This window comes from Nyctibius grandis, chromosome 4, assembly GCF_013368605.1.
Source record: "Nyctibius grandis isolate bNycGra1 chromosome 4, bNycGra1.pri, whole genome shotgun sequence".
Lineage (NCBI taxonomy): Eukaryota > Metazoa > Chordata > Aves > Nyctibiiformes > Nyctibiidae > Nyctibius > Nyctibius grandis.
In genome coordinates, this window is record NC_090661.1 from 65,749,431 (window position 1) to 65,776,065 (window position 26,635).

The window sequence follows — 26,635 nt, forward strand, 5'->3', positions numbered from 1 at the left end:
CTTACAGTACTTGTCTAGTGACGTGGGTTTCATTCAGTTGTAGATTGTTGTAGCTGAATAAACAGGTATCACGAAACCTAAATCTACGCCTTTGTGGTCATTTCTTTCCTGCGGCTGAGCTCAGCCTGGTTTCATGAGCACAGAACGTGCATGACCACGCTGTCTGTAAGTCTCTCATCCCTACCTCCGCAGCCACTCCACACGCTGTAGGTTGATTTACTTTGTCAGGAACTCAAGTTTTTAGGACGTTTCCCAACACCAAGTGACTGCAGAAGATGCAGGTTGTGCCCTTGTGTTTCAAGGACCAGCAAATATAACTGTAGGGGGGGCAAGACATCATAAACAAAGAGTCCTCTGTGTCCCATGCTGGCAGGACTGTTGCTGACTGCTTTGGGGTGGGGTAGACATACATGAAAACAGACTGAGGCCTCATCTCCTTGCCAAAGACATAAGACTTCAACTCAAAACTAGTTTTGGCCTGGTTTCACTCCTGCACGTAATTCATGTGCAAAAGCGCGCACACATGTGCTCACTCTCACCCTTGCTCTTGCCCTTTTTCAATCTTTTTTCTTCCCCCCGCCACAGAACACTAACAACCCAGACCCAAGCGAGAGGACGCCACTAAGCAATTGGTAGGTGTACATATAACGACTTGTTTGAGGCAGACTTCAGTGTCAGCCCACAGCGCAGTGGTTATAATCAACTGGAAGTAAAACTATTTCAAACAGGTTTTGGGGAAAAAACATTTAAGTTATTTTCCCAGACTTTTTTTTTGACATTTGGAGATAATTTCATGAAAGCTCCTCATGCTATATACTACATCAGCTCAACAATTTGATATAACTGTACATAATGAAAGGAAATTGCAGGCTATGAAATTTTCTTTAGACCTTTTAACATTGTTCAATTTTTTTTTCCCCCTGCATAGGTTCTTTAGAACTGAATATCATGTCAGCAAGTGACTATTAGTTCTCGGCAGAAAGGTTTGCATGGGCATTTGTGACAACCTGGCAACGAAATAAGGGTTAGAGTTGGCTGACTCCTACAGAGACAGAAACTTAAATGAGCTCCATCTGAAAGTAATTGCTTTCCAAATACAAAATAAGGATGGCAGAGGGAGAGAGGAGAGAGTGTGTGTGTGTGTGTGTGGGGCGCAGGGCGGGGAGGATCCATTCTTTATCTCTGGATACAGCACCACTGTGAGAGCTGTAGCAGTGAAATTGGTAGCTGGCACACAAGTCTGGCTCCACTGACACAGCTACACAGAGTGGTGTGCCGGCTTACGGGCTGTGAAGGCTGCCAGGGATGGAAGCACTGCCGCATCGGGTGTCTTCAGCGGGCTGCAGCCTGGGTACTGCTCCTTGCGGCTGAGGTTGAGACACCTCAGCATGGAGCTGGCATATCTTGAGCACATGGTGTGGATGTAAACTACGTACGGTACCACTACTAAAAAGTACCAGACTGTAAGCTTTGGCTTTCCTAAACCATGTTGCTAACTTTGCAAGCTTAACTGTATTGCAATTAATGCATTAGTTTAGTTTAATATCCTGGAAGTAAACCAAGCATTTTTTTGGAAGGAAGCTGTTGGTTTGCTACAGGGACTGTCTTTCTCCAAACATAAGAATGCAAAGCAACTTGCTTCATCAATCCCTCTGCCCGAAGATGGGGAATATGCAACCAAACAGTGGTGACAAGTGTAGAAAAGGTGGGAGAATTCTCACAGGCTGATCACAAATCCCCTTTTCTATAGGGAAGCATTACAGAAATGGGCTAATTGCTGGGTGATTTTCACTGCAACCAAACACAAAAACTCTTAGTGCTCAACCAACCCCCTTACCATCACACTGAGCAATCCTCGACGTGCACTTCCCTCTCTCCAGCACGGCCATAACTCCCGGTTTAGAAAATCAGTTCCAGGGTGGGGAAACTGTTCAGCATTTCAAACTAGTAATAAGCACGAGTTGGTTCAACTTTGTATTCTTCCTCCAGGAAATTACAGTCAGTTGCAAAGGAAAGGATCTGTGACACTGCACTTCTGAATTCGTAAACGCTTGCTCTGACAAGCAAGAGAGTGGTTATGCTGCTCGTAACGCTTTTGCGTTAGCATGCAAGTACATTGATTTATACAGGCGTGGAAGGGCCAGCACTGTTGGAACACGTGGCTGGTTGCCCCCCACGAGACACACTGATAGTCCCTGCAGACATTGGCAAAATTTTAATGACAGTACTCAAACTGTACAACCGAGAAGCAATGGCAACGCTGACTGTACACAGTGTTTCTCTAGCATTGACCAAGCGCCAGTCTCATTGTAAAGATGAAGCTTATAAAAATGCACAACTCTCTCCCAAGATACTGTACACTATTCAGCAGGTTAAAAACTGGAAAAAATCTTTCATTAAAAAAGTCATTACATTATTTGTATACATCAGGGACAGTCTACATAATCATGTTCATCTAGAAAATATGTGCATTATAAACCATTTCCATGCAATGCAACAATTTCTTATTTCAAAGGTGGTATAAAAAGACAATACAGCAGTCCTAACACTAGAATACTATATGTGAAACAAAACACATGCGCATCCTTTTATTGAACGCGTCAGATGAATAAAATACAAAGATTCCAAAAGATGTAGATTTTTTTGTTTCCACCAAGTGACTACAGTACCAAAAGATACAGGTAATGTGAAGTGTGTGCAGGAATCATTTTAGGCAAAGTGCCTCTTCAACGGCTTGTTTGTCGTGTTAACCCAAGACAAGACTGCTGTGTTTAAGATTACTGTGATATAGTTTCTGTATCTAATAAGTCAGTATTCAATCACCTTGCAAGCTTAAGAGCACTGCACCTATAAAATAGTGTATCATCTAGTGCATCAAAGTATAAAGTGTGTTGCTTACAGTTTAAAAATCTATAGAAAAAGTTTGTTTTCCGTACAAAAATGCTGAAATTTTGTCAAGATATACATTTTGAGATGTGAAATTTAACACATTCCCTGTGACAGGGAAAGGAGGCTATAAATGTGAGGCATTATTTAGCTGCAGCAGTGACCTGCGCAATGGTGTGTAGGACGTGAGGGTGCTGTAGTGTTTAGTTCGGGGAACTAACACAGCACAAAAATTTCTGTATTTAATTATGTGATGTCACTGCTTGATTGATGCTAGCAGCATGAAAAAAGCACCGCAGAGAGTGTGTTTTGGTATAACTGAAGATTCACGGGCTGCTTTCTAAGTTGGTGGGGGCCCATTGGTGTATTGCAGCATGGGATGGAAAGAACGGGCAAAGTTGTTTGCCTGGGTGCAGCTATAGTCATCCTCAGAAGATGGAATCATGCAAGCCAGAAGTAAAAGCAGTAGAAATAACAACTGAAGAGGTAAAGCTGCTCGCAATACACGGTAAAAGAAGGAGGGAGATCGAGGAATTGTTTGAATAGGTTGTGGATGGCTTTCACCTCTGAAAAGGAGAAAAAAAAGAAAAAAAAAAAAAGAGAAAAAGAAAAAAAAAAGACACTTTAGAGTTTGAATTAAACAAGTTGTTTTAACGCCCTCTCTAGGATTCCCACTACCCTTCCAAGGTGCAGGGCTGCGTTATCTACAGGAAAATGCACTGCACATGAAACACTTCAACTATAACTTGAAAGCGTGGAAGACTGCTCAGTGGGAAGCCAGATGGTGGCTTGGGTTTACTGTCGTTACTACTGAAGAAGAAACATTTCTTTGTAATAGCTTAGGTCAGCAGGTTTTTACCCTATTTTCAGATGCAAACTTAGGTTTTCCCAGAAGACAAACAAACCATGCTAAATCCATGTTGAAGTGCAAAGGAAAGCCACCATTCAGACTGATGAGGCTCTTCTTAGCCTTGGCATTACTGGTGAGGCTGCATCTGGAATATTGTGTCCAGTTCTGGGCCCCTCAGTTCAAGAAGGACAGGGAACTGCTAGAGAGAGTCCAGCACAGAGCCACGAAGATGATTAAGGGAGCGGAACATGTCCCTTATGAGGAGAGGCTGAGGGAGCTGGGTCTCTATAGTTTGGAGAAGAGAAGACTGAGGGGTGACCTCATTAATGTTTATAGATATGTAAAGGGCAAGTGTCATGAGGATAGAGCCAGGCTCTTCTCAGTGACATCCATGGACAGGACAAGGGGCAACGGGTGCAAGCTGGAACACAGGAGGTTCCACATAAATATGAAGAAAAACTTCTTTACAGTGAGGGTAACCGAACACTGAAACAGGCTGCCCAGAGAGGTTGTGGAGACTCCTTCTCTGGAGACATTCAAAACCCACCTGGACGCGTTCCTGTGTGACATGATTTAGGTAATCCTGCTCCGGCAGGGGGATTGGACTAGATGATCTTTTGAGGTCCCTTCCAATCCCTAACATTCTGTGATTCTGTGATACTGAGATCTATCCTTTGAACAGACACTAATGTACTGGGGGTAAAGTTCTCCCTTTGTCCTTCATGGTCTATTTGTAATAAGTTGCTCTAAGCTGCAAGTTTCTTTGTCAAGGTATGCTGGTGGAATTAAAGGAAGATATAAAATGAAAATATTCCGCGATTTGGCACAAAAAGTATTTTCTCAAGAGTAAAGACAAGCCAAGGCTGCACATTGCTGCAGAGGTCTAGGAGCAGGAGTGCTGATGGAAAACCATTCACCAAGATGCAGCCCAGAGCTGGGAAGGAGAGGAGACATTACAGGTAGGCGGAAATCTCCTCCACCTGCATGTCCACCTCTGAGGAACGGCTGCCCAGGTTCCTGCAGGCACTCAGCTCACCTCTGCCATTTCCACTATACTTCAAGAGACCAGGTGAATATAAAATAGTACCTTGTGCGGCTGCTGCTGCTTCTGCCATCTGCAGTTCTCCTTATCTGTTGAGAGAAATAGCTTTTAGTATCCAGGTTTCAGAAACTACAAGGAATTTCTCTTTCTCAAAACAGACATTTGTAGACCTTAAAGTCCTGTTGTAAATTCTGTAGTAAGGTACATACATCTAAAAGGTAAAATGATTACGTTTGAGGAACTTTCAGGCTAAATATGTCAAAATATGCTATATGCTGATAGCAAAATATTAGAAAAAAATACTTGCATTCTTCACAGCAGGGCTGGATATCGCTGCAACTGGATTATAGACTCCTGAGTCTATGATCTGGAAGTCATCTGGAACTAGCAGGAATGCTCTGGTATCCTAAAAGGTAACCACACAGTCCTCTTTAAAATGCACATTCAAAACTCACAACAGATGAAGTACAAAGAGCCCTGGTCACAAGTGGTGTTCCCCGGGGCTCATTCTCTTTAATATCTTTATCAATGATCTGGACCAGGGGATTGAGTGCACCCTCAGTAAGTTTGCAGATGACACCAAGTTGGTCAGGAGTGTTGATCTGCTTGAGGGTAGGAAGGCTCTACACAGGGATCTGGACAGGTTGGATTGATGGGCCGAGACCAGCTGTATGAGGTTCAACGAGTTTAAGTGTTGGGTCCTGCACTTGGGGCACAACAACCCCATGCACCGCTAAAGGCTTGGGGAATAGTGGCTGGAAAGCTGCCCGGCGGAAAAGGACCTGGAGGTGTTGGTCGATGGCTGGCTGAATATGAGCCAGCAGTCTGCCCAGGTGGCCAAGAAGGCCAACAGCACCCTGGCTTCTATCAGAAATAGTGTGGCCAGCAGGACTAGGGAAGTGATCATCCCTTTGTACTCAGCACTGGTGAGGCCGCACCTCGAATACTGTATCCAGTTCTGGGCCCATCACTAGAAGAAAGACATTGAGGTGCTGGAGAGAGTCCAAAGAAGGGCAACGAAGGTGGTGAAGGGTCTAGAGCACAAGTCTCATGAGGAGTGGCTGAGGGAGCTGGGCATGTTTAGCCTGGAGAAAAGGAGGCTGAGGGGAGACCTTATCGCTCTCCACAACTACCTGAAAGAGGTTGTAGCGAGGCAGGTGTTGGTCTCTTCTCCAAAGCAACAAGTGATAGGATGAGAGGAAATGGCCTCAAGTTGCACCAGGAGAAGCTTAGATTGGATATTTGGAAAAATTTCTTCACCGAAAGGGTTGTCAAGCATTGGAACAGGCTGCCCAGGGAAGTGGTGGAGTCACCATCCCTGGAGGTATTTAAGAGACGAGTAATGTGGTACTTAGGGACATGATTTAGTGGTGGGCTTGGCAGTGCTACGTTTATGGTTAGACTTGATGATCTTAAAGGTCTTTTCCAAAAATGATTCTATGATTCTGTGATCTTTCATTGCATCTCTGTAGGTGCACAGCCCATTGCCTCTTTAGATAAGCATAACCACTGGTAAACAGATGCTCCAGTTCTCTGGCACACAGAAATGTTTTACTATGCACAACCCATAGGAATTACAATGGAACAGGTGTGTACAGGTATTAACTTGAAAATACCTCTAATCTGACAGCTCTCAGCATAAGCAATGTATTGCTATGAACTACAACTCCTATGTATGTGTGTTTGTTACACACTCCTAGCCTGATACTTGGTACGGAACACAGGATAATTCAGGTTGGAAGGGACCTCAGGAAGTTTATCTAGTCCAACCTCCTGCTCTAAGTAAGGTCAGCTATCGGACCAGACCAAAAGCCTTACTCAAGGCTTTATCGTGTCTGCTCTTCAAACCCCTCAAGGATGGAGACTGCACAACCTCTCTGGGCAATCCGTTTCAATACTGTACTAGCCTTGTGGTGCTGAAGTTTCTCCTACAGCCAGGCTTAATTGTTCTTTTTTCAGCTTATGAAGGTGGAAGTACTTAAGTTTTAAGTCAGTCTTTTATAAATACCTTTACTCTTAACGTGTTATTACTTCTCAGTAAGAAATATCCATGAACAAGTATTTAAACTCTGACTCACCAGATTTCCTTGTATTGTTTTTAAGTCATGTGAAACTTGTTCAATGAGCTGTTTCAGTTTCCTTCCAATGACATAGACCTTCTCATCAGCTTCAATGTAATCACCATCTGATTTAAGCAGCAGGTAAGCAGTGAGTTCTTGAAGTGAGTTTACTTTAAGCTGTTGTTCCAGCAGCTCTTTCTCCAGTTGCTTAGAACAAACAAACAAAAAACAGTGCAAGAGACTGTTACTCTCAACTTTAAGGATGTTCTCATAAAGGAGGAACTCTGGAAGGCTTTAAAGAACAACTCAACCTGCCTGAGAATCTGCAATACATAGGAATGTTATTACAGCTATATATGAAGTGAAGCTCTCTTAAAGAGACTGGTTGTACCTGCTTGAACTAATATTTAGAAATAGTTCTAGCAGTAATTAATCCATATGGAAAACACATTAAAGCTTGGAAATTGGAAGTTTTACTCCAGCATAAAGACTGTTCACAAGGAACTTAATTATGATATGTAATTACAGAAAAAATGCCTCATATAGGCAATCTCTTAGTCCATTTTAGAAACCAGGCACATGCCTGAATACAGCAGGTTCAAGGATAGGCTGCAGACGTCTTGAGAAATAAACATATCGCTCTTCATTTTGTGGTGAGAGCTACTGACTCACTGGAAGACCTGAGGTGCTGTAGCTAAGACTACACTCACCATTAGCTCCTTTTGGCTTTCCAGTATTTTATTGAGGTCAGCATTTGCATTTGTGATTTGTGCTTCATTCCTTCGGCTATCAGCACTTGCTAACCACAGGATTAGTTTTTGGCTCTGATCATGGAAGTCCTAGAGAAACAAAAGATTTGCACATAAGAGAAAAAACACTTTTGCGGTGCTTTCACCTGGCTTTGCCTACAAACAAAACGACCAGCCCAGATTAGACAGAGCCATCAACAAATTCGTGATTAGTGAGGCTACAGTAACCTAGTTAAACTATTACAGCTATGTAATAAAAGGGTATTATCCAGTTCGAAGATATTTTTATCAAACCATTTAAACCCAACAGAATCAAGTTTATAAGAAAATTAAGTGTCTTGGATTCTGAGCAACTGTTCCACTGATGTGCAGGAACTACTTCTCTGCCCTCTCCCCATATCTACCCCTCAATAGCAGCCTAAAGAGGAGTTTTCCCTTATAAGCTGGCATGTGGTATGCACCTGGCAACGCAGTAGGGCTTGTTGTAAACCTTTCCTCCAGTTGTCCAATGCATGAGTTGCTTTCTCCCAATGCAAGTTCACCTTCCGAAGCCTGTTTTGAAGCTCTTTGGACTCTGTGCTGTCCGCTTTCTGAAATTCTTTGCTGCTCAGGTTAATGGAAAGCACCACTGCCTTGTAGTTATCAAATGCTTTAAGCATGTCCTGGTAGAAAAAGAGGATTAGGAGCTTCTATGAATGATGAAAAAAGTGTTGTTTATTTACAATAAAACTATGCCCCCAAAAGAATCACAGGTATTGGGGAAAGCTGTTTGAATCTGGTGGCTTTTCAGATACCGCTAAGGAACATATTAAGGTAGGTGGCCTTTTTTATGTTATTTTCTTTTTTTTAAAGCTAAAACCTTCACTTTGAAGAAAACAAATCTGGCTGGGCTTGTGCTTCTCCCTAAGTCACAGGCATTATGCCTTAATCCCCATTTGCCCTTCATTCCTCTGAACTCTCTCTTTCCCTGACATTTGGACAAACATTCCCATAGGTCATCACATGGTATTTCCTCTTGATTTATAAAGGTTTTGCCGCCTCAGAATCCTAGAATGCTGAAAAGGACATCTGGAGGTCTGTACTCCATCCTCCTGCTCCAAGTAGGGCCAACTTCAAACTCAGAGCAGGCTACTCAGGGCCTCATTCAGTCAAAGTTTGAGTATCTCACCGGACGGAGATTCCCCATCCCCTCTGGGCCCCTGATCTGACACCAGGCCACCCCATTGTGAGAAATTCTTTTTCTTCTCTCTTGTCAGAGTTTCTGTCAGCCCATTTCTCTGGCTTGCCAAGGTCCCCCCCAATGGCAGTCCTGCCTGCTTTCCTCCTCTCCCTTAAAATTGCAGGGGAAAATGATATGGAATTTGTGAAGTCATGGCTGTATCATCTAACCACCTTTATGTTTTTTAAAAAAATGAATGCCAAACAATACCTCGTACCCTCAAGAAGTTTACAGTTTGAATCAAGGGTACTCAGTCTTTTTCAAGTTGTGGGCTCTTGCAGTAGAAAAGAGCTTGCAGGATGAGTCCTGTAATCAACACAGCTCAGATTGCTTTTCTTAGCAGCCTTTGTAACTTAAGAGTGTCAATCTATATGTTCTCAAGATCTGCGTCCCACTTGTTGAAAACCGCTGGTCTAAATTACATTTCGCCCAACAAAGAACCCTCTCTCCCTCCTTCAAGCAACAAAGTTTCTTTCAATATCAGACAATACAAACGGTCCATCACAGACTTCTAAACACCAGTAAGCCAGCCTGCAGCCAGACTGGTTTTATCCTTATCCAGGGCAATTGGGATGTCCTGAAATCTCATGAAATTCACGTCTTGGAGCGTGCTGGCTCTTTTAGATACCCATAGAAAGCCAAGCTGTCTGAAAAGGGGATTTACAGCCAGCTGGACTCCTCTTAAGAAAATGCAGAAGATAGAAGGAGAAGTGAAGCTCTGCGCCTGGAAGAGGTCAGACACCTAACTCCAGCCTGAAGGAAAGCATCTCCCTCCACTCACAAGGCATCACCGAACCTTTCCTAGTGCTTGGTGCCTAAGCCAGATTAGCTGATGGAATCAGAGTCTTTCTTACTGGAGTCACACACTGGAGTGCAGAGTCATTCTCCCTGGCCTAATGACTTCTCAAGGACGTGTAGGTTTTAACTATACTCTCAACATGCCTAAGAAGTCCCTCCTCTGTCCTCCAGAGTGTCTTGTTTGTGAGCATCATCCAGCGTGTAATGCCAAACTGACCAGTAGCCTCAGGATTTGGGTGACTCCACACAAGGATTTTGCACTCCCACAAGTGTTAGGAACACTCGCTCTCTGAGTTCAACCTGAGGCATTTTGTTACCTAAGTCCTAGGGACCTAGCACTGACATGTACCCTGGTAACCTGCTGGTGCAACTTGCAGACCTGACTCAGTCCTAATTTATGGAAGCTGAGAATTATAGAAGGCAACATAACATGACCACGCATGCTGACAAATGTTCACACTGTCTCTCTAACTGTTCTGTTACTTGGCTGAAGATTAGCAGAGATTGAATTTATTTTGCTTCTCATTTTTAACTAACACATCCTATTCGATGAGAAATCTGCATTTGCTAAGTGAAAAAACGCAACAGCATGTTTTGAAGTGACGTACCCTTCAATTATAAGACAAAGGTGCTATTTAGAGCTAAGATTTTTTCCAAATACTACATTGCTAAAAACCACAACTTTAGAGCAGATCTTTCTCAGTCTCCCTGTTGGAGCTACTCACCCCCTCTCCATTAATTCAATTAAAAAAAAAAAAAAAAATCAGCCTAGACTTTGCAGCCTGTAGACCCAGCTCATTTTCAATCTGTTTCTGGTTTGCATAGAGGGGAATAACACACAACAAGGAAAAAATGCTGCTATCACTGCTCAGAATACCCAACCCCCCAAGGCAAGGCCTGACCCCAGGCATTTGGAGAGTCTAAGCCTTCATTATTTAGCTTTTTTCTATGTTTGTTTTCTAAAACAAAAGGCCTAAAAAGAGAAGTTTGGCACTGAATGTTTTGTTTAAGAGAGAATAAGGGGTGACTCTGCAAGAAAACAGAAAGGGAAAGGTTTTTATTTCAGCCTGGCTGCCTGTTGTACCCAGGCCTGCAAATCTCTGCATATGAAGACAGAAGCACCTTGCTTAACTACCCTCTTCAATGCTCCTAACTGAAAACAGCTCAGCTCCTCTGCGGCATATGTACATTGTTATTAGCGTTCATGGCTGCCGACAGCCCCCTAGGAGCACAAAGACATTCTTGAAATCCCACTTCTCAGTATGCCATAACTTACTTTCAATTTCTTGACCCGTTGTTCTAATGCCTGCATGCTGGTTGGAGGTTTCACTTTTTGCAGCTCTTCCAGCTCTTCCTGAGTTTTATCAAGCCAAGCAGAGACGTTGCTGAGATCTGAGTTCAGCTGCTGCCACTGCCGCAATTTCTGTTTCATCCTAAGTTTATTTCTGAGTTCTTGAGCTTGGATGAGCTCCCACCTATCAATAATGCCTACAAATGACAGAACAACAAACGTTTAAATCTTCAGTGAGGTGAAGAGTGTGCAAAACAGATGCAAGGAGTAAATTATTATCCAATCTATTCAAGGTCAAATAATTGCTACCAGGTACTACTGTTATCCAGACATATTTTTTCTTGAGATTCTGCAGTCTGTAAGTTTCACATTACTGGTCAAGTTATCCACACAGTAATGCTACACAGGATTTTAATCACATTAATTGAAGATGTTTTAATTCACTTGGAAGAATAGAGCAAATCTAAGGAGATGGAACTCAATGAGCCCACCTGTGATTTGGTAGACACCAAAATTCATCATGGGACAAAGTATGATCGAGGAGTTAGGGCCTGGGTTTATATTTTATCAATTCAGTGCTAAAGGAGATGGAGATGCCACCTGTGCGATCACTAACACTATTTCTGGAAGAACACCTAAGCCCTTCTCGGAGGTTTTCCTATTCATCCCATGTATGGGACTCAACCCTGGTCCATTTGTGAGACCAGAGACATAAATAAACTAACTGCATATAGCTGCAGTCTTCTTTTCATCACTTGATTCGCTTTTGTGATTGCAGTACAGATGCGTTATTACAATCTCAAGCACCTGAAACCAGGAATGAGGTCCTAAAAGGTTAAGAGAACCAGCTTGTTGGCCTATTTGGAAGAAAGGACCACAGTGAAGACAGTGAAGAGCAGAATACATTACCAGCTTCGACAAAACATTTCTGTAAATGGGACCTGTAGCATCTTGTTGTATGGAGTACCAATAACTGAGAAAATGAACTACAGTGATCTTATTTTAGACAAAACCACATACTTCTTCGGTTTGAAATCTGATTAAAAGTCTCTGAAGTATTCAGCATCATACAAAAGTGAAATTGTTCCCATTCATTCCAACCAGCAAAGAGGTAGAAGCATATCATGAGGGATAAAAATCTCAATTCTGGCAGAAAACGTAAAAGCTTAGAACAGCAAACACGGGTTGGACAGTACCAGGTGAGAAGGCAGCTCAGCAAATCTTAGCAAAATACATTAATTTAGAGGATAGCGGTTTACTTCTATTTTGTTCCCAAGGCAAATACGCTGCCTTTGTGCCATCTCTGCTTTGTCTCCCCCAGAGCCACAGAACAAACACCACAGCACCAAAGCCACTCCCTATTGCTCTGTACCTGACTGCTTCTCTGCAGCTGCTATGTCCACAAGCTCTTGGACATCTTGCGCTTCTTCATCGCGCGTGTTAGCAGACGTAATTTTCTCCTTGTTGATGCTGCTGCTGCTTGCAGAGCTGAGCTGCTTCACCTGGAATGACATTTTGGTGGGTGAGCCCTGCAGGTTAGCAAGCTGTCAAAGGTCAGGCTTCATTTGTGTTTCTCTGGGGTGGCTGGGCTGCTGCTGAGCTCTTGCATGTCAGATTTAGCGCTGGGCTTCTGCATCTTTGCTAACAGTTTATACTGTCTCTCTGTGCCTTCTCAGTAAACAAACACACACCATAGTGACACTAATTATTACAAGACTGGACATGGCAAATTAATTCCTTTTGCACTACATGTACCAGACAATGTACATTTGCTGATGCTCTTTGTTGGATTGTGGGTCTTGGCAGTATTGACGCTAACACTCTAAGACTGGATTAATGAGGACAAAAGCAGCCAGATACCAGTACCATCTTGCACCTGGGAGAGCGCTGACAACTGGTCCAGATCCACTGAGCCTGGCAGCTGCTGGCAAAGCCACATCTGGCAACCAGCCACCAAAGCTGAGGTACCAATGAACAATAGCCATTTTGGCACATATTTTAGTGCTCAGAAGCAGATTAAATGGTGGGTTGCATGCTAGAAATGGACCCTTCTAATCAGTCTGCTTAGGAAAGGGAGATATGTCAGTAAGTATCAAGCGAGGGTACTCACACCCTTTTCTTGGGCGGGGTTTAAATTCTCTTAGACTTGTCCTATGACAATAAAGGAAGTAAGTTCCTCCAGACAGTGACTCTGATCAGGAGCCTAACATGATTATTCTGAATTGCTATAAAGCAGCTTTTCTAGCGAGTGGATAGAGACTCTCACTGGGTACCCGAGCCACCAGAAATATTGTCTAAGTTTGCATAAGTAAATATTCCCTGCACGACTAATCTTTTCCTTGATGCTGGAGAAGGTAAGAAGATGGAGTTACACAGGAACAACAAACAGACTGTGTAGTACAGGTTCAGTGCCCACAGAGCCTCCAACTCACATAGTCTGGTTTATAGGGAGTACTTGTCTCTGGACCAGACAACACATTTCCAACCATCTCTGCCTGGTTGTATCGGTGCTTCCTGCAGACTGGGCTATCTGGAGAATGCCAAGGATGAGCTTCTGAAACAGACTTTCCTGAAACAAATAAAACCAAAACCATATACCATGAGTGCAAAATCCCATCTCCACAAGGAAGCTGTTGCTTTGTATTAAGTTAGAAAGCGCTCTGAATAAAATGGCATCAAGTTATGGCATAAAAATGACCGTTTTGCAGCTTTCCTTGCAAAGCATGCACATTTGCAAAACATCAACAGTGTTTCAAAGGTAATGAGATGAGAGCCATGCAGTTATGGGACATTCTGTTTTCTTCTGGAAAATAATTGAATACAAAAAATAAAAGAAAAAGGCTGCACCATGGTTTTGGAAAGTTTGTATCCCAACAATACTATCACATATCTGCAACGGATTTCCGTAGGGACAAGCATAGACATGTCCTGATTTGGAGAACATTTGTTCTGGATTTAACAGACAGGACAAACATGGTTCTGTTGTGCACAAAACACAAAAAATACTTGCAGAGTTGGAACTATTTTCTTCAGTAATTATGCAAACAAAATTAGAACAACCAAAAAAGTGATACTACCCAGAGCGAACCACCAAGAAAGTACCAAAAGACTTTGGATCAATACGATGAAATGTACATTAACCACCTTGGCATTTACCAGGCAAAATCTACATGGTATGTTCTTGACTGCTTTGTAATGTACATGTGAATACTGCAGCGTAAGAACACCATGACAGGATGAGACATGGTGTCCACACAAGGCAGGAAGTCAGACATTGCATATGAGAGAGGTTGAGGAATATAGCGTGCAGCACAAGGAGGTTGCCATGTTCAGACACATGCATTAGCAGGTGCCTACCAGAAGATGCTTTCAAAGTTTTTGTGGTCATTTTAAGATATGCCTCAGGATTTTCAGTGATTTCTACATCTGAAAAAAGAATAATGTCATTTTCCTCACTATTCAATATTTACCAACTCTTAAAAACAAATGAAACAATGAGGGACAGCAAAGACAAAGAACAAAATAAGTTGCTGGTACTATTTTCATCAAACATTCTTAAAAAGTAAGGTTTCTAAAAACCTTATGTTTCTGAAAATACAAGCTTGGTTTAGACAATATCATTCCCTTCATCAAGACATCTATGAGATGAGACTGCTCACATCTACTGATAGTACTTGAAAACCAAACAACAACATAGGAGCAAGACCTCAATCCCCCTCCCTTCCCACACAGGGACATTCTGCAGTTGTCCATGTCAAAACAAACAGCTGGCAATTGGCTCTCACCTGACAGAGCACTGTAGTATGTTGGTTCTTCTTCGTCTTCATGAGAGGAAGAACCTCCCACATCACCTGTGTGATCCCACTCGAGTGGGATGGAGTCCACACTGACAGGGGTTTCACAGCCTGATCTTTCATGACCTTGAGTAGCGGCCACAAGGTGGCAAAGGGACTGTGGGGAAGAGGGCCCCTCACTGATGGCCTTCTTATGCCAGGGATCATTCTGGATTTCTCTGGAGTCTTCTGGATCTGTCTCATTTTCAGAGGTCTCTTTTTCATCATCCAATCCCTAAAAATAAATATCAATGATTGCATATTAATAAGATTTACAATAGATCTACACTGCTTAATGAGCTAATGATTGAGCCACACAGTACTACTGGGGATTGTTTTGCGGTCAGTTGCAGTAATCGAAGACCACGTGCCTAAAATTAAAGGGAAGCATCATTTCCGCCTCCTTCCTCTTTTGCCAAAACAATCCTCACATCAGCAGCTACCTCCCCCCTTTCAAGACACTCAACCACCACCATAACATCTGTCTCTAGTTTGCAGAGTGGTACCCAGTTCCAAATGGACTGCACAGTTCCAAATGGACTGCACAGGTCAGCAATGAAATGATGCTCAGGCAGGGGTGAACAGCTACTCGTAGATGGTCATGTTACTTTCTCTGCCTGGCTTTTTAATAGATATTCTTTCTTTTTGAGCCAAAGCAAACTAAGAATCAGCTAAATGTTCCCAGTGAAAAGTAAAGAGCATGCTGGTCCCCATTCATGGTTCTCACAAGAAAGTGGACAGATGGAGCCTCACAAACAAATCCATAAAGAGATATTCTAAGCATATTACTGAAATTAAAGAAAACAAAGTGATATTAAAAACAACAAAAATGTTTTTGAAGCCCTCAATCCACTACTATCTAAAAATTAACCCTGTAAATTACTTCCATGCTATTATCCACATTCTGCAGATGGAGACCCAACATGAGTCACGTGAGGAAACAAAACTGATGACGAAGGTTTAGCAAAGCTGGCACAACTACTGAGGAGCTCCTGACCCCTTTGAGCTCAAACCACTCAGTCAAGCTGCTAGGGATAAGCAATGAGCATTGCAGTTCAAACACCAAAATCTTGCCAAAGCATCTAAATAACTGTTGCTTCTTACAGGATGCCTTGAAGTCAGTCTTTGATGGAACCGGGCAACCCGCCCAAACACTTCCTGACAGTATCTATGAAGTTCTTCCAATTCATCTTCAATCAGGGTAGCATCCAAAGGCTCACTCTTCTGAATCAACTGCTCTCCAAAAACGATTAGCTGATCAATCTTATTGGTGTTCAGTGTTATTTCCTGCTGGAAACCCTATTTGGAACATACAAGAAAAATAATTACTTCTGCAACATCCCTTTCTAGCCTAAAGTTTGTCCTTTTCTCACTCACTGCAGTGAAAGAAAAGCAGCAATTGACATTGTTGTCTAATTTCATTTGGCAAATATCTTTTGACTCAAGCAGTCCAGAGGTTTGTTTTATTAGCAGGATTACAGTTCTAAATGAAGTGGCATTTTCCACCCATGTGTACATCGGTATCATTGCAGTGTCCTGAGCGTGAAGGAGATAACAACATGAGAGTTCAGCTAATCAGAGTTTATCTTTCTGTTGGGTACATACAGTCTTTTTCTCAGTAGCAAAGAAGTTTGGCTGGTTGGGCCTCCAGCCTACACAACAGTAAATCTACATCCCCAAAAAATTAACAGTACGGGGGGGAAAGGAGAAACGAGCATATGAGCAGGTAGCAAAGAACTAGTGTGTTCTCTAGAATCATTGCACACGCCTGTTGTCTTATTTGTTTGAAAGTCCCAGCTATAAACAATGCATTCAGAGGACAGATCCTACCTTAATGCCAATTCAAAAAAATTCTCACCAGAAAAGAAGACCTGAATTTAGGAAAGTAGCTTTTACTGTTAACCTGCATGTGCTCCTTTCCAGGTGTCCTGGTTTGGCCCAAACCAGGCCAATTAGTCTTAGAGAAACCAAGGTCACTGCTAAATTCCTCACTGCTTATGAGTGAAGAGCCGAAGGGGGCTCGCACCTGCAGGGAGGAGCAGACAGGGCAGGTGACCCAAGATTGACCAACAAGGTATTCCATCCCATACATGTCATTCTCACTTTCCTATTTATCACTAACCCACTGCCTCCTGGAGGTAGGGCCCAGGAGGGAGGGGCCCTCCTGTCTCCCACTGATTGGTACCAGCTTTGCCAGTTTCCAGTTAAAAGCCTGCAGGTGTGATGGCAGGGAGCTATTGCATTTTGCCCTCTGCCCGTGCTGGGGGGAGCTACTGCATTTTCCTCTCTGCCTGTGCTGGGGGGAGCTATTGCATTTTGCCCTCTGCCCGTGCTGGGGGGAGCTACTGCATTTTTCCCTCTGCCCATGCTGGGGGGAGCAACTCTGCCTGAGGAGGATTTTCCAAGCTCTCAGTCTTGGTTTTGTATATATTTGTATATATTTGTATATATTTGATTATTTCTATTATTATTGTTATTATACTCTTTTTCATTATTATAGTTTATTAAAACTGTTTTAACTTTCCAACCCATAAGTCTCTCTCCCTTTTCCCTTTCCCTTTCCCTTAGGCGGGGGGAGAGGGTTAACAGAGAGCATCTGCCACCTGGTTAATAGCCGGCCCAGCTTTAAACCGTGACACCAGGCCAGACATCACTGCCACTGACACTTGGTATTAGGAGAAAATGGCAGAATAGAACTCAGCTTGAACACTGAATCTGAATTTAAATACTGTACAGTTTAATCTTGATTCACAGGATAAGTCTTAACAATTTAGTGGTGTCTTAAAACAAATATAGCCCTACAGAGATCTGTTGGCTATTGTGAAGTTCCAGAAAAGCAGATAATTCTGTCAAGAGAGGGCAGCCCGATAGGATCAGCTGGGCTATATTAAACAACTGCTTTATAGCAATACGTACATTTAACTGGCGCATTTTGTCATCAATGTTACTTTTTGAGAAGTGCTCCACGTTTGTCAGCTGAAGGTCCATTTCTGTGAGCCAAACAAGGATGCTTTCCCTCATCCCTTCAAACTCGTCTCTCCGATTGGTGAAGTGCTGCATAGGAAGAAGGGAGCCAGTGTTATATGACTTCAGCTACTAAAAGAGATGGTCACAGGAACACTCTGAAAACAGTGTTTCGTTTCAAAACTGCTTTTCACCTTAAAGGCCTTCAGGGCACAGATGGCAGCATGCCATGTATAAAAACTGTCCCCTTCCTGTAGTGATGCTGGAACAAAGTGTCCTATGTCAGTACACCATTCGTTTGGGTGAGGGAATAAAATTTCATCAGTGCAAGATGCTTCTATAAAATGATATTCTTGCTTCCACACTGTATACCTTCTCCCACATCATTATACCAGTGTAACAGTCATTTGGACTCATGTTTAACATCTGATTTGTTCTAAATTTAGAAGAAAGACAGACAAAGGAAGCAAGCTCCATCTCTAATTAAAGTAATCAAAACTATGACATTAAAATCAGTAAAACAATGGAGAAGCCGGATGATGGACGACCACACCAGTGTAATTAATGCATCATTTGGCATGGAAGCCAGGAGGAGCTCTCTCTGCTGCCATCTCCCACAGAAGCTGCTAACAGACATGCAGCTTGCAGTGCCCCAGTTCTCCTCGGTGGATTTACTGTTCAGGAACAGGATCATATAACATCCCAAACACAACACCTCCTAACTGCACAGATCAAACCCCATCAGCGCTCTCACAGTCTCATCCACTGACTTTTGGGACCTAATGGTTTTCCCTGTCAATTGCTTTCAGTGCTGCTGTATTTAAAAATCAGGCAGTGACAAGTTTCCCCCAGGGCACAGCATGGAATATCTGCCCAGAGTCAGTTTAACTCAACAAGCAGGACACTTCTTTGAAGTGTCACAAATACACTCTTCGACTACATTCCTCTGTCAGGTACCGCGCAGAGCAGGAGCTGGTGACAGCAGCATGCCTCTCCATCACATCTTCATGTTTAAAGCCTTGTAGGTGAATCATAACTTGGCATAACGTAGAGCTGCATTATAAACTCTAAACCATATCTGCACTAGGGTCCTTTTGTCTCTCTGTCTCTTATTTATGGAAAGGTGCAAGTGCATGAATGCATCCACCCATGAAAAGACTGGATAAGAGGAGAGTGGGATAGGAGCAGTAGGGTCTGCAACACACCTTCCAAAATTTGCACCCATTCTTCCCTTATGCTTCTTCAACTACCAAGAACCTATCTACCAAGGACATATTTATGCCATGTACTTGGTGACCTTTCCAGAGCTGCTCTCTTACACTGGTAACTCAAGACACGAACCAACACAAGACAGTTGCTCCAGTGTTTGTTTTGCCCTTGGGTAATACCTACAGAAACTTGCAAGTGCTCCTCACTCTCTCACCATGCAATTACCTTGAGTCTCCTCAGAATGGCAGCGACTCGTTTCTGGAGATTATCCCAGCGCTGGTTGCCTTCGTGTACCATCTGCTTCAACTTGCTGGCTGAGTCGGTGCGGTTCTCACGGGCGAGGCGCCTGTACTGCTTATTGATCAGCTCCAACTGAGTGAGTCGTTCATGAATTTGCCGTTGGAAAGCCTGCAAGGCAAATCAAGGAACTCAGTTCCCTTGCTGATAAGAGAAAGGATCTGGATGATCCTATCCAGCAAGATAATATCCAATATCCACCCCCCTAAAAACAGACCTTCCAACTGCAAAATTAAATCCAGAGAAGGACCCATATTTTCAATCATTTGCTCAGACTTAGCTCATTAGGAAAAGGAAGAAAAAAAAAAATCAACCCACAAAGGTCTCCTGCCTTTAAAAAGCAAATCTTTAACTTATAAGCAGGATCTTGTCAGTTCAGAGCATTGGATTCTCCACATTAAAAAAAATCTGGAGAGAAATAAATCAGCCAGATACCTAGCAGCCATACACTGGCCAAATTATTTATGTTCTTTATACCACCACTGCCGAACTGGTGTTTTTCAGTGATTCAGGCCTTTCACACAGTAAGTATTTAGCAGTCTGACCATTCAGTCTGCTGCTGAGCATAAAAAAATGAAGTTAAAAAATTCACCTCAAATTTCTTCAGCTCCTCCTTTGCATGTGTGTATAAAACCTCTGAAGAATTAGGCTTAGCTGCTATCTTTTCAGATGATTTTAGCCAATTTTCAAAGCGAGAATAGTCATCCAAAAACCTCTGCCATAGGCGCCAGGTTTCCTCGATTCTGAGAGGGAGATGCAAAAATGGAAAGTTCTTATCACAAGCTAACTATTAGTTTCGATTTTTTTCTTATTCAAAATTCAGCTTGTGGCAAAAGCTACAGTGTTTTCTCCAAAATGCTGCCACAGGCTTCTTTAGGAGGGGTAAGAAAAAGAGACTTACTTCATTCGCCTTTCCATAGACATGGCACAAATGTTTCTCCACCGTCTGTCCAAACTCCTGGTAGTCTGCTGGATGGAGTCACACTCTGTCTCATTAGCACACGCATCTGAATCGTGCAGCAGGACTTCACAAATATTAAACACGGATTCCACCCCTGCGGTGTGCTGCTCTATGTCTCGTTGCAGATCCTGCCATTGGCAAAAGAACAGCTTGAGTAGAAGGAAACATGCATGGTTGGACTTCAGACATACCCTTTCAAAATGACGCAGAGGATGGGGAAAGAGCAATTTATGTGTCAGGAAAAGCTTATTTAGCTTTAGAAAACAGACTTGCAGGATGAACTGTGCAGCTGACAGGCTGACAGGTCAGGACAGAACTGCTGTGCAAAAAGGGACTGTCCAGCTTTGGTTTCTCAGTGAAAGCTCAGTCTTCTCATTAAGAGTCTGGACAATTTTAATGTGCATTCAAAATCCAAACCTTACACATACCATAAACACATACTTATTAATTTTGACAGTGCAAGATGACAGTGTCTAGTATCAGCTTACCACACTGTAAGACTTGACAAAGAACTCGTAGTACAGTTCGTGTGCTTTAGTGACTATATGATCACAGGCTGATATCACAAAATACAGAAACACAGCACACAAGTAGCTGGTGTGACACTACTTTTCTTATTCCCTCTTGTAGAGCTTCTGTTTTGACAGACTAATTTAAAGGGTCTGGCAAAGACCCTTTGTCTAATCTACACCACAGGTTTCCTCTCCAGACTCTGCATCTTCATCACAGTCTGGCCACTCATTCTGTACCTTTAACTACTCCTAAAGTCAATGTAATTGAATAATAGAAGAAGAAAGCCTTATCTAAATATTTCTTATTGAAAAGGCAGCTCTGTAAAATGCTACCAACTGTAGATATTAATGAAATGACAATATCCTCTACATTTCCACTTTTTCAACCCATTTCTGGTTTTCCTAATGAAGGATACGGAGACTTTTGCTTGAAGAACAACAAACACAAATGAGTATTTTACTGACAACAGTGAACAGTGGGATTTGTGGTAACGTACAGCTTTAAGGAATATAGAAGCCAAAATCTTTACATAGATGAGAGACTGCCAGAAGCAGACCCAACGTAATTTTTGACAGCTTATTAAGGATTCACAGCTGTTTTCTGAGCAAGAGGCAGCAGTGACCTTTTAACACAGGCTCTACACCTGAGAGCAGGCTCTACCCCACTACTAGTACTTGGGAGGACTCTTCTGAATTCATTAAATTACACTGGATTTACAGCTGTATTAGTGAAAATGAGAATTTGGACCACAGATTACAAATCCACTCTACTTGCCCTATGCTAACGCTGCTGACACAATCTCATTACTTTTGGTCATGCCTGGGTTCATGGAATAACCCTAGGCAGAATCCTTGCTGTTTTCCAAGCTGTTATTCCAGATGACCTGACTGTTATTATGATGAGACAAACATAACAAACTAAGTAACGGGGCCAAGAACATACATTGAGCCCAAAAAGGTACTTTTCCTTCAACTCTGCACAGCATTGCCCAGCGAGCTTAAACAGACTACATGCTGCTAGACTTCTGCATTAGTGAAACAGCTTTGAAATCTTAAAATTAATATTATTCATGTTTTAATCTTCATCCTTTAATTGAACATCATGCCATAAAAACATCTCTGTGGATGCACAATACTTTTAAATGTCATTATTCAAGACTGAACAGGTAAAGCTTTTCCAGTCATGGATGTCAAATAAAAGAAGCCTGTAGGGCATACTTCTCACCATCGCTCTGCTCTTGCTGAAATAATTATTCAGCTAAAACCAGGAAAGATTATTTTACTTGTCGCATTCAGATAAAGGTTTCTCTAATGCAGAGCGAAAAAGGCTTTTTTTTTTTTTCACTGTGGTCTTTTTAGTCAGTACCATCTTCTCACACTCAGCCTGCTAAAAGCTTATAGTAGAAGGAGTCTAGAGGTGCCCAGAGGTCTGTGTTTGAAACAGAATCCAAACAACAAAGCAGTAAGTAGCTCTGAGCAGCAAATGATGGCTCTTACAGCGAGCTGAAGCTTGAATACTCATAATAAAAATAAATTAGTTTGGACACAATTCCTTTGTACCCTTATTCTCTGCCTGGCAATTTATCACGGCTTTTGAGAATGCAAAAGGTTTGGATGGGAAGAAAATATTTCCTTGTTGTTTACGTGACCATTCACAATGCAGATGAAACCATTAGAGGCACCGGGCCAAGACTTCTGGTGTTTGACCATCTCCTGCAGTGGAGTTGTGGGAGCCATCCCCACTCCTGTTGCAGAGGAGCTGGCCCTTCCTGCGATGTTGGGGACATGAGGGGATGGAGAGCCAATCAGTAGAGAACACAGGCCTCAGGTCTCGGTCACTCAGGGATCTTTCCTTAGACATGAAAGCAGCAGCCAGAAGGACAGAAGATGGGAAGGATGGGAAGAACACTCTTAGGTGTTCTTAAAGATGCCATAAAGCTTCCATGCTTGACAGCTTTATTCTTGATTCCTCAGTTTTAGGGCAAATATTCTTGTTCCTTGAGAAGTTCCTTTTCCTACCCTGACTGCTGGAGAGAGAAATTTACTCCAGGACTATCCAACTCATCTCACACTTCCACTTGGCTGGGACAGCTGGCACGTTTAGCTGTGCCCGATCCTTGCCATCTCCAGGACTTAAAACTAGCATAGATTCTTAGGATTCCCCTGGTTAGCCACAGTCTCAGATAAATGCCTACATGCACGCAACCAACACCCAATGGTGCTAGGTTGGTTCACACTTATGCCTCAGCAGGATTCACACACCATCTCACCCAGCCCTGAGGGGATCACCAGAGCCTGCCTACTGGATCAGGCCTCAGTCAAAGGTATGTTTGCACAAGTCCACCCTCCAAAGCTCAAACATCCTTCTCTGCCAAGCTTGCTCTGCTGTCTGCAAGAAGGGGAAGAGAACTGAGCTAGTGGGGGCAATACACCAGACCACAGCACTTAAATCTGTCACAGCCAGTTTGCAGGAGACCCAGCATTCACCCCTTGTCAGCCTAGGTCATCCTCATGGATCTTGCCCACTGTCTGTGCCCTGACTAGCCTTTATGAAGTCTGCTGTACTTAACTGAGCAAACTATCAAATGTAAAAATGTTTTTGTTTGTATTTTGCATGTTTTCCTTGGGTGCAGGGGGGGAAGGGAGAATTGAGGGTAAGTCAACACAATACTGAAATTACAGCAAGCAAATAAAAATTTTCCATGTAACACATCTTGGCAGGAACACGCCATGAAAAGCAAACAGTTAGAAGACCTTGCTAAAGAAAAGAAACAGGTGATTTTAAACCAGGAGCTATTGTAATCAGGAGTATTTTAGCTCGTTTACTCTGGCTGCTCCTATTTCCCACCTGCTGTTCTGCCAGTCTCTTCTGGATTTCTCGGTCATCGCAGATATCATAAACAACAGGTTTAGAAAGCTCAGACTCAATCCGGGCCAACCAGGTGCGAAGGTTACTCATGTTTTTGTCCAATAGTTGTATAAAAGCAAATGTTTCCTTCAGTTTCTTCACCCTAAGCAAACCAGGAAGAACATTTTGTTACAAAGATCTGCAATCAGTGGAAATGATGTTAGCAGAAGGTGATGACAGGCATGGCTTTATGAAGCACTTAGTGTTGCACCAAGCTGTTGCATGTAAATCAGAGCCATGTTTTAGTCAAAATCTACCTAAATTGGCTCAGCAGGCCTCTGCTCTACAGCTGCAGGAAGGTCTTGTGTGAATTCTTTAATGAAACTATATGAGCAGAGGGAATATTTGTAGCCTCATCCATCTGCTAGTGAGCTCTTCAGTCAGTTCTTGGACTTTTGTGTAAGTGGGAGTTTGTACTGTAACACGCTGCAGTTAAACTAAAATGGGTATCTATGGTCTGATTTTCCTGCTGTGAATTACGTTAAGTGTCTTCTTCAGCAAACAACAGGCCCACCCTAATCAGCAAGGTACTGCTCTGCCAACCGAGACAGAGCTTGCCCACACCACAGTCCAACGCCCTGGGCAAATGGATGCTGACAGGAGACAAGGCCTGAACAACGGCCACTGTAGAACTTACAGCACCATGACATTAAAAGCTCTTCTAAACGCCACACTGAAATGTGTGGAGATGTGCCAGACTCTCCTGGTGAGTGAAAATGAAAAAAACAGTCCTGAAGAGTGAGAATATCCAACGGTTAGAGAGTTATGCAGCAGACAAGCAAATGAACCATAGAAACCGTTTACTTATCTTACAGCTGTTCGTAGCACAGCTCTCAAACTGCAGACAAACTTTTCTTTATTTCCAGCCTTTACAGCATATGCCCATGCCAAAACCCCTTATCAGCCCCTCAAATTATCCAAGTAGCATGTTTGTGTGTTTTGGCAAATTTGTCCCCATGTGTTGGAGGAACATCTGTTAAACTACCTCACTGCTCCCAAATCTTTCCTTGAAATTCTTATTTATTGTAAATTCCAACAAAAATTACTAAAAAGCCCAACACCAGGGTGACACTTATCTCTTCTGACTTCAGACTGATATTGGAGCTTGCCATCTAGGCCTTGGTGGTTAATGGAGAAAAAAACCATTTAGATCATGATTTCCATTAGACCTGCCTTAAACATCCAGATCACAAGATGAGATGAACTGTACCAAAAAGCATGTGTTTCTCTCCATGAACTGCAACTGTCTGCCCTGCAGTACTATAAACATCAACACTGCAGATGCTAAAGTCAGGTAAAATCATTCCACCCCTGTCCTAAGGAGAACCTGCTTCTTAGGCAGCATCACTTCCTTGTGCTGTCCTCCTGGCTGCTTGCACCCCTCTGGTGTCTAGTTCTGTCCCTGGGCCTTGGGATGGCTTTTTGGACCCCGCATGTGATTTTTAAAATGCAAGTTTCCAAATTAAACCCTAGGTTACTGCCTGGTCTGGCAACTACCCAGATGAGCCTCATTATCTAAGTCAAGTGCAGTGCAAAAAGTTACAAGTATGCATGGTGAAAAAGCCAAAACATTTCCCATTCATCAGCCTCCACAACTGGGAGCTGTCACCAGCTAAACAAAACCAGCAGCTGGGACTGCAAGGGCAGCTTGTACAAGGGGATCACTGCATGTCCCAAAATGCAGGGGACTGTTGAGGGGTCTGAGATGAACCCTAATGTACTTGGCAACACCGGCATTGTGCAAGTTAGGACTGGGGCAGGGTGGGGGGGATGTTATCTCATCCAGTGCAGGCAGAGACAGATTACATCAAGACAGAAATGCCCTGACAGTGTACCTGGATGCCAGCTTCATGCAAAGGACCTGCCCCTCCTTGCAAGAAAAATGAGTAGTTTCCTGGCCCACTGTCCCGCCTGCTGCCACACCGTCCTAGCAAGCTTTAGAGGAGAGGGCTCCAAACTGCCTGTGACCGAGTGGCTTTTGCCATTGCCTGTGGCAGCATACGATACGATGACAGAAGATATGCAGGACAGCTAATCCATAATGAATATGCCACTCTGTAAGCAACAACTGATCTTATTAGCAACCTTAAGGTAATCAAAGAGGATACGTACGTCAGCTAGACACTTAAGATAAAGCACTTATGGAGGAGATGTGGGAATGATCCTGCTGGATTTGTTCAGTCTTATTCGTTATTGTGAAGATACAGAGTAAGGCCAGCAAATCTGGGGTCTCATATGGATTAGCAGCATGGGAAGCACCTTCCCCTACCTCTTGACCCAAAAGGACCAGGCAGTACTTTCAGTTGTTTTACAAAGAGTGTGAGAAGAGCACAATCCTACACTAGGACTCCTGGCATGTATTTAGCAACTCTGCACTCTCCAAAACATAAAATTAATCTTGTCTGGTTGATGCAACCCTGCAAGCCAGCCTGAAGGATTTGGCCCAAGTCCATGGCCCACCTTATTCCTGCCTTGCACCCACAAAGCCACTGATACTGGTGTAAAGTGCAAAGCAGCTGCCTCTGCCCCTTTACACTGACAGTGCTTCCCACTGCTGCAGCTGATGGAGAGGAAGCCAGCCGATGACAAAAGCATTTAGCTGGTCTCGCTTTCCTTAACAAGCTCTTTTCAGAGCTCTGCTCCCAGGTTCAACCCTGTATGCAGACGGCATCTGGCTCCCAAGGAAACAGCTGCTATGTAAATCTTCCTGTTCCTGGTTCTGCTTCTATTAAGTGGTATTCAATGAACATGTCATACTCTGGTAACTGTACAGCATTTTCTTGTGCTATCATGGGCTGCCAGTAGTTTACCCAGGAGACTTAATTCTTCCTTCGCCCTATTCCCTGCTTCTGTCCCACCAGTCAATTTGGATCCAGTTGGTTACGATGCTCAGCAGGGTCTGTGGCTCCCCAGGGCATGTGGCCCACCGAAGACAGGTGACTTGAGGAACCCTTCTCTCTGGAGAGGTGGGACGATATAGGCTCTGTGGTGAGCACCAAAGGGAAGAACCACTAGAAGAACCAAGCCTGAGGAAGAGTCAGAGTCAAACATCTATG

General features: G+C 43.1%; 1 protein-coding gene across 1 annotated transcript in view; it reads right to left on the reverse strand.

Moving 5' to 3' along the window:
* Positions 1 to 2,200: 2,200 nt before the first annotated feature.
* Positions 2,201 to 26,635, reverse strand: part of SYNE2 (spectrin repeat containing nuclear envelope protein 2) — a 209,653-nt gene continuing 185,218 nt past the window's right edge. The window contains exons 102-118 of the mRNA XM_068397626.1: positions 23,520 to 23,682; positions 20,100 to 20,287; positions 19,791 to 19,941; positions 19,127 to 19,309; positions 17,645 to 17,782; positions 15,833 to 16,027; positions 14,681 to 14,963; positions 14,253 to 14,321; positions 13,328 to 13,464; positions 12,268 to 12,397; positions 10,881 to 11,092; positions 8,049 to 8,249; positions 7,549 to 7,677; positions 6,857 to 7,045; positions 5,086 to 5,184; positions 4,824 to 4,867; positions 2,201 to 3,452 (exon numbers count right to left, since the gene is read on the reverse strand). Of these exons, the coding sequence (XP_068253727.1) occupies positions 3,227 to 3,452; positions 4,824 to 4,867; positions 5,086 to 5,184; positions 6,857 to 7,045; positions 7,549 to 7,677; positions 8,049 to 8,249; positions 10,881 to 11,092; positions 12,268 to 12,397; positions 13,328 to 13,464; positions 14,253 to 14,321; positions 14,681 to 14,963; positions 15,833 to 16,027; positions 17,645 to 17,782; positions 19,127 to 19,309; positions 19,791 to 19,941; positions 20,100 to 20,287; positions 23,520 to 23,682 (2,737 nt within the window). The 3' untranslated portion in view covers positions 2,201 to 3,226. The remainder of the gene's footprint in view (positions 3,453 to 4,823; positions 4,868 to 5,085; positions 5,185 to 6,856; positions 7,046 to 7,548; positions 7,678 to 8,048; positions 8,250 to 10,880; positions 11,093 to 12,267; positions 12,398 to 13,327; positions 13,465 to 14,252; positions 14,322 to 14,680; positions 14,964 to 15,832; positions 16,028 to 17,644; positions 17,783 to 19,126; positions 19,310 to 19,790; positions 19,942 to 20,099; positions 20,288 to 23,519; positions 23,683 to 26,635) is intronic.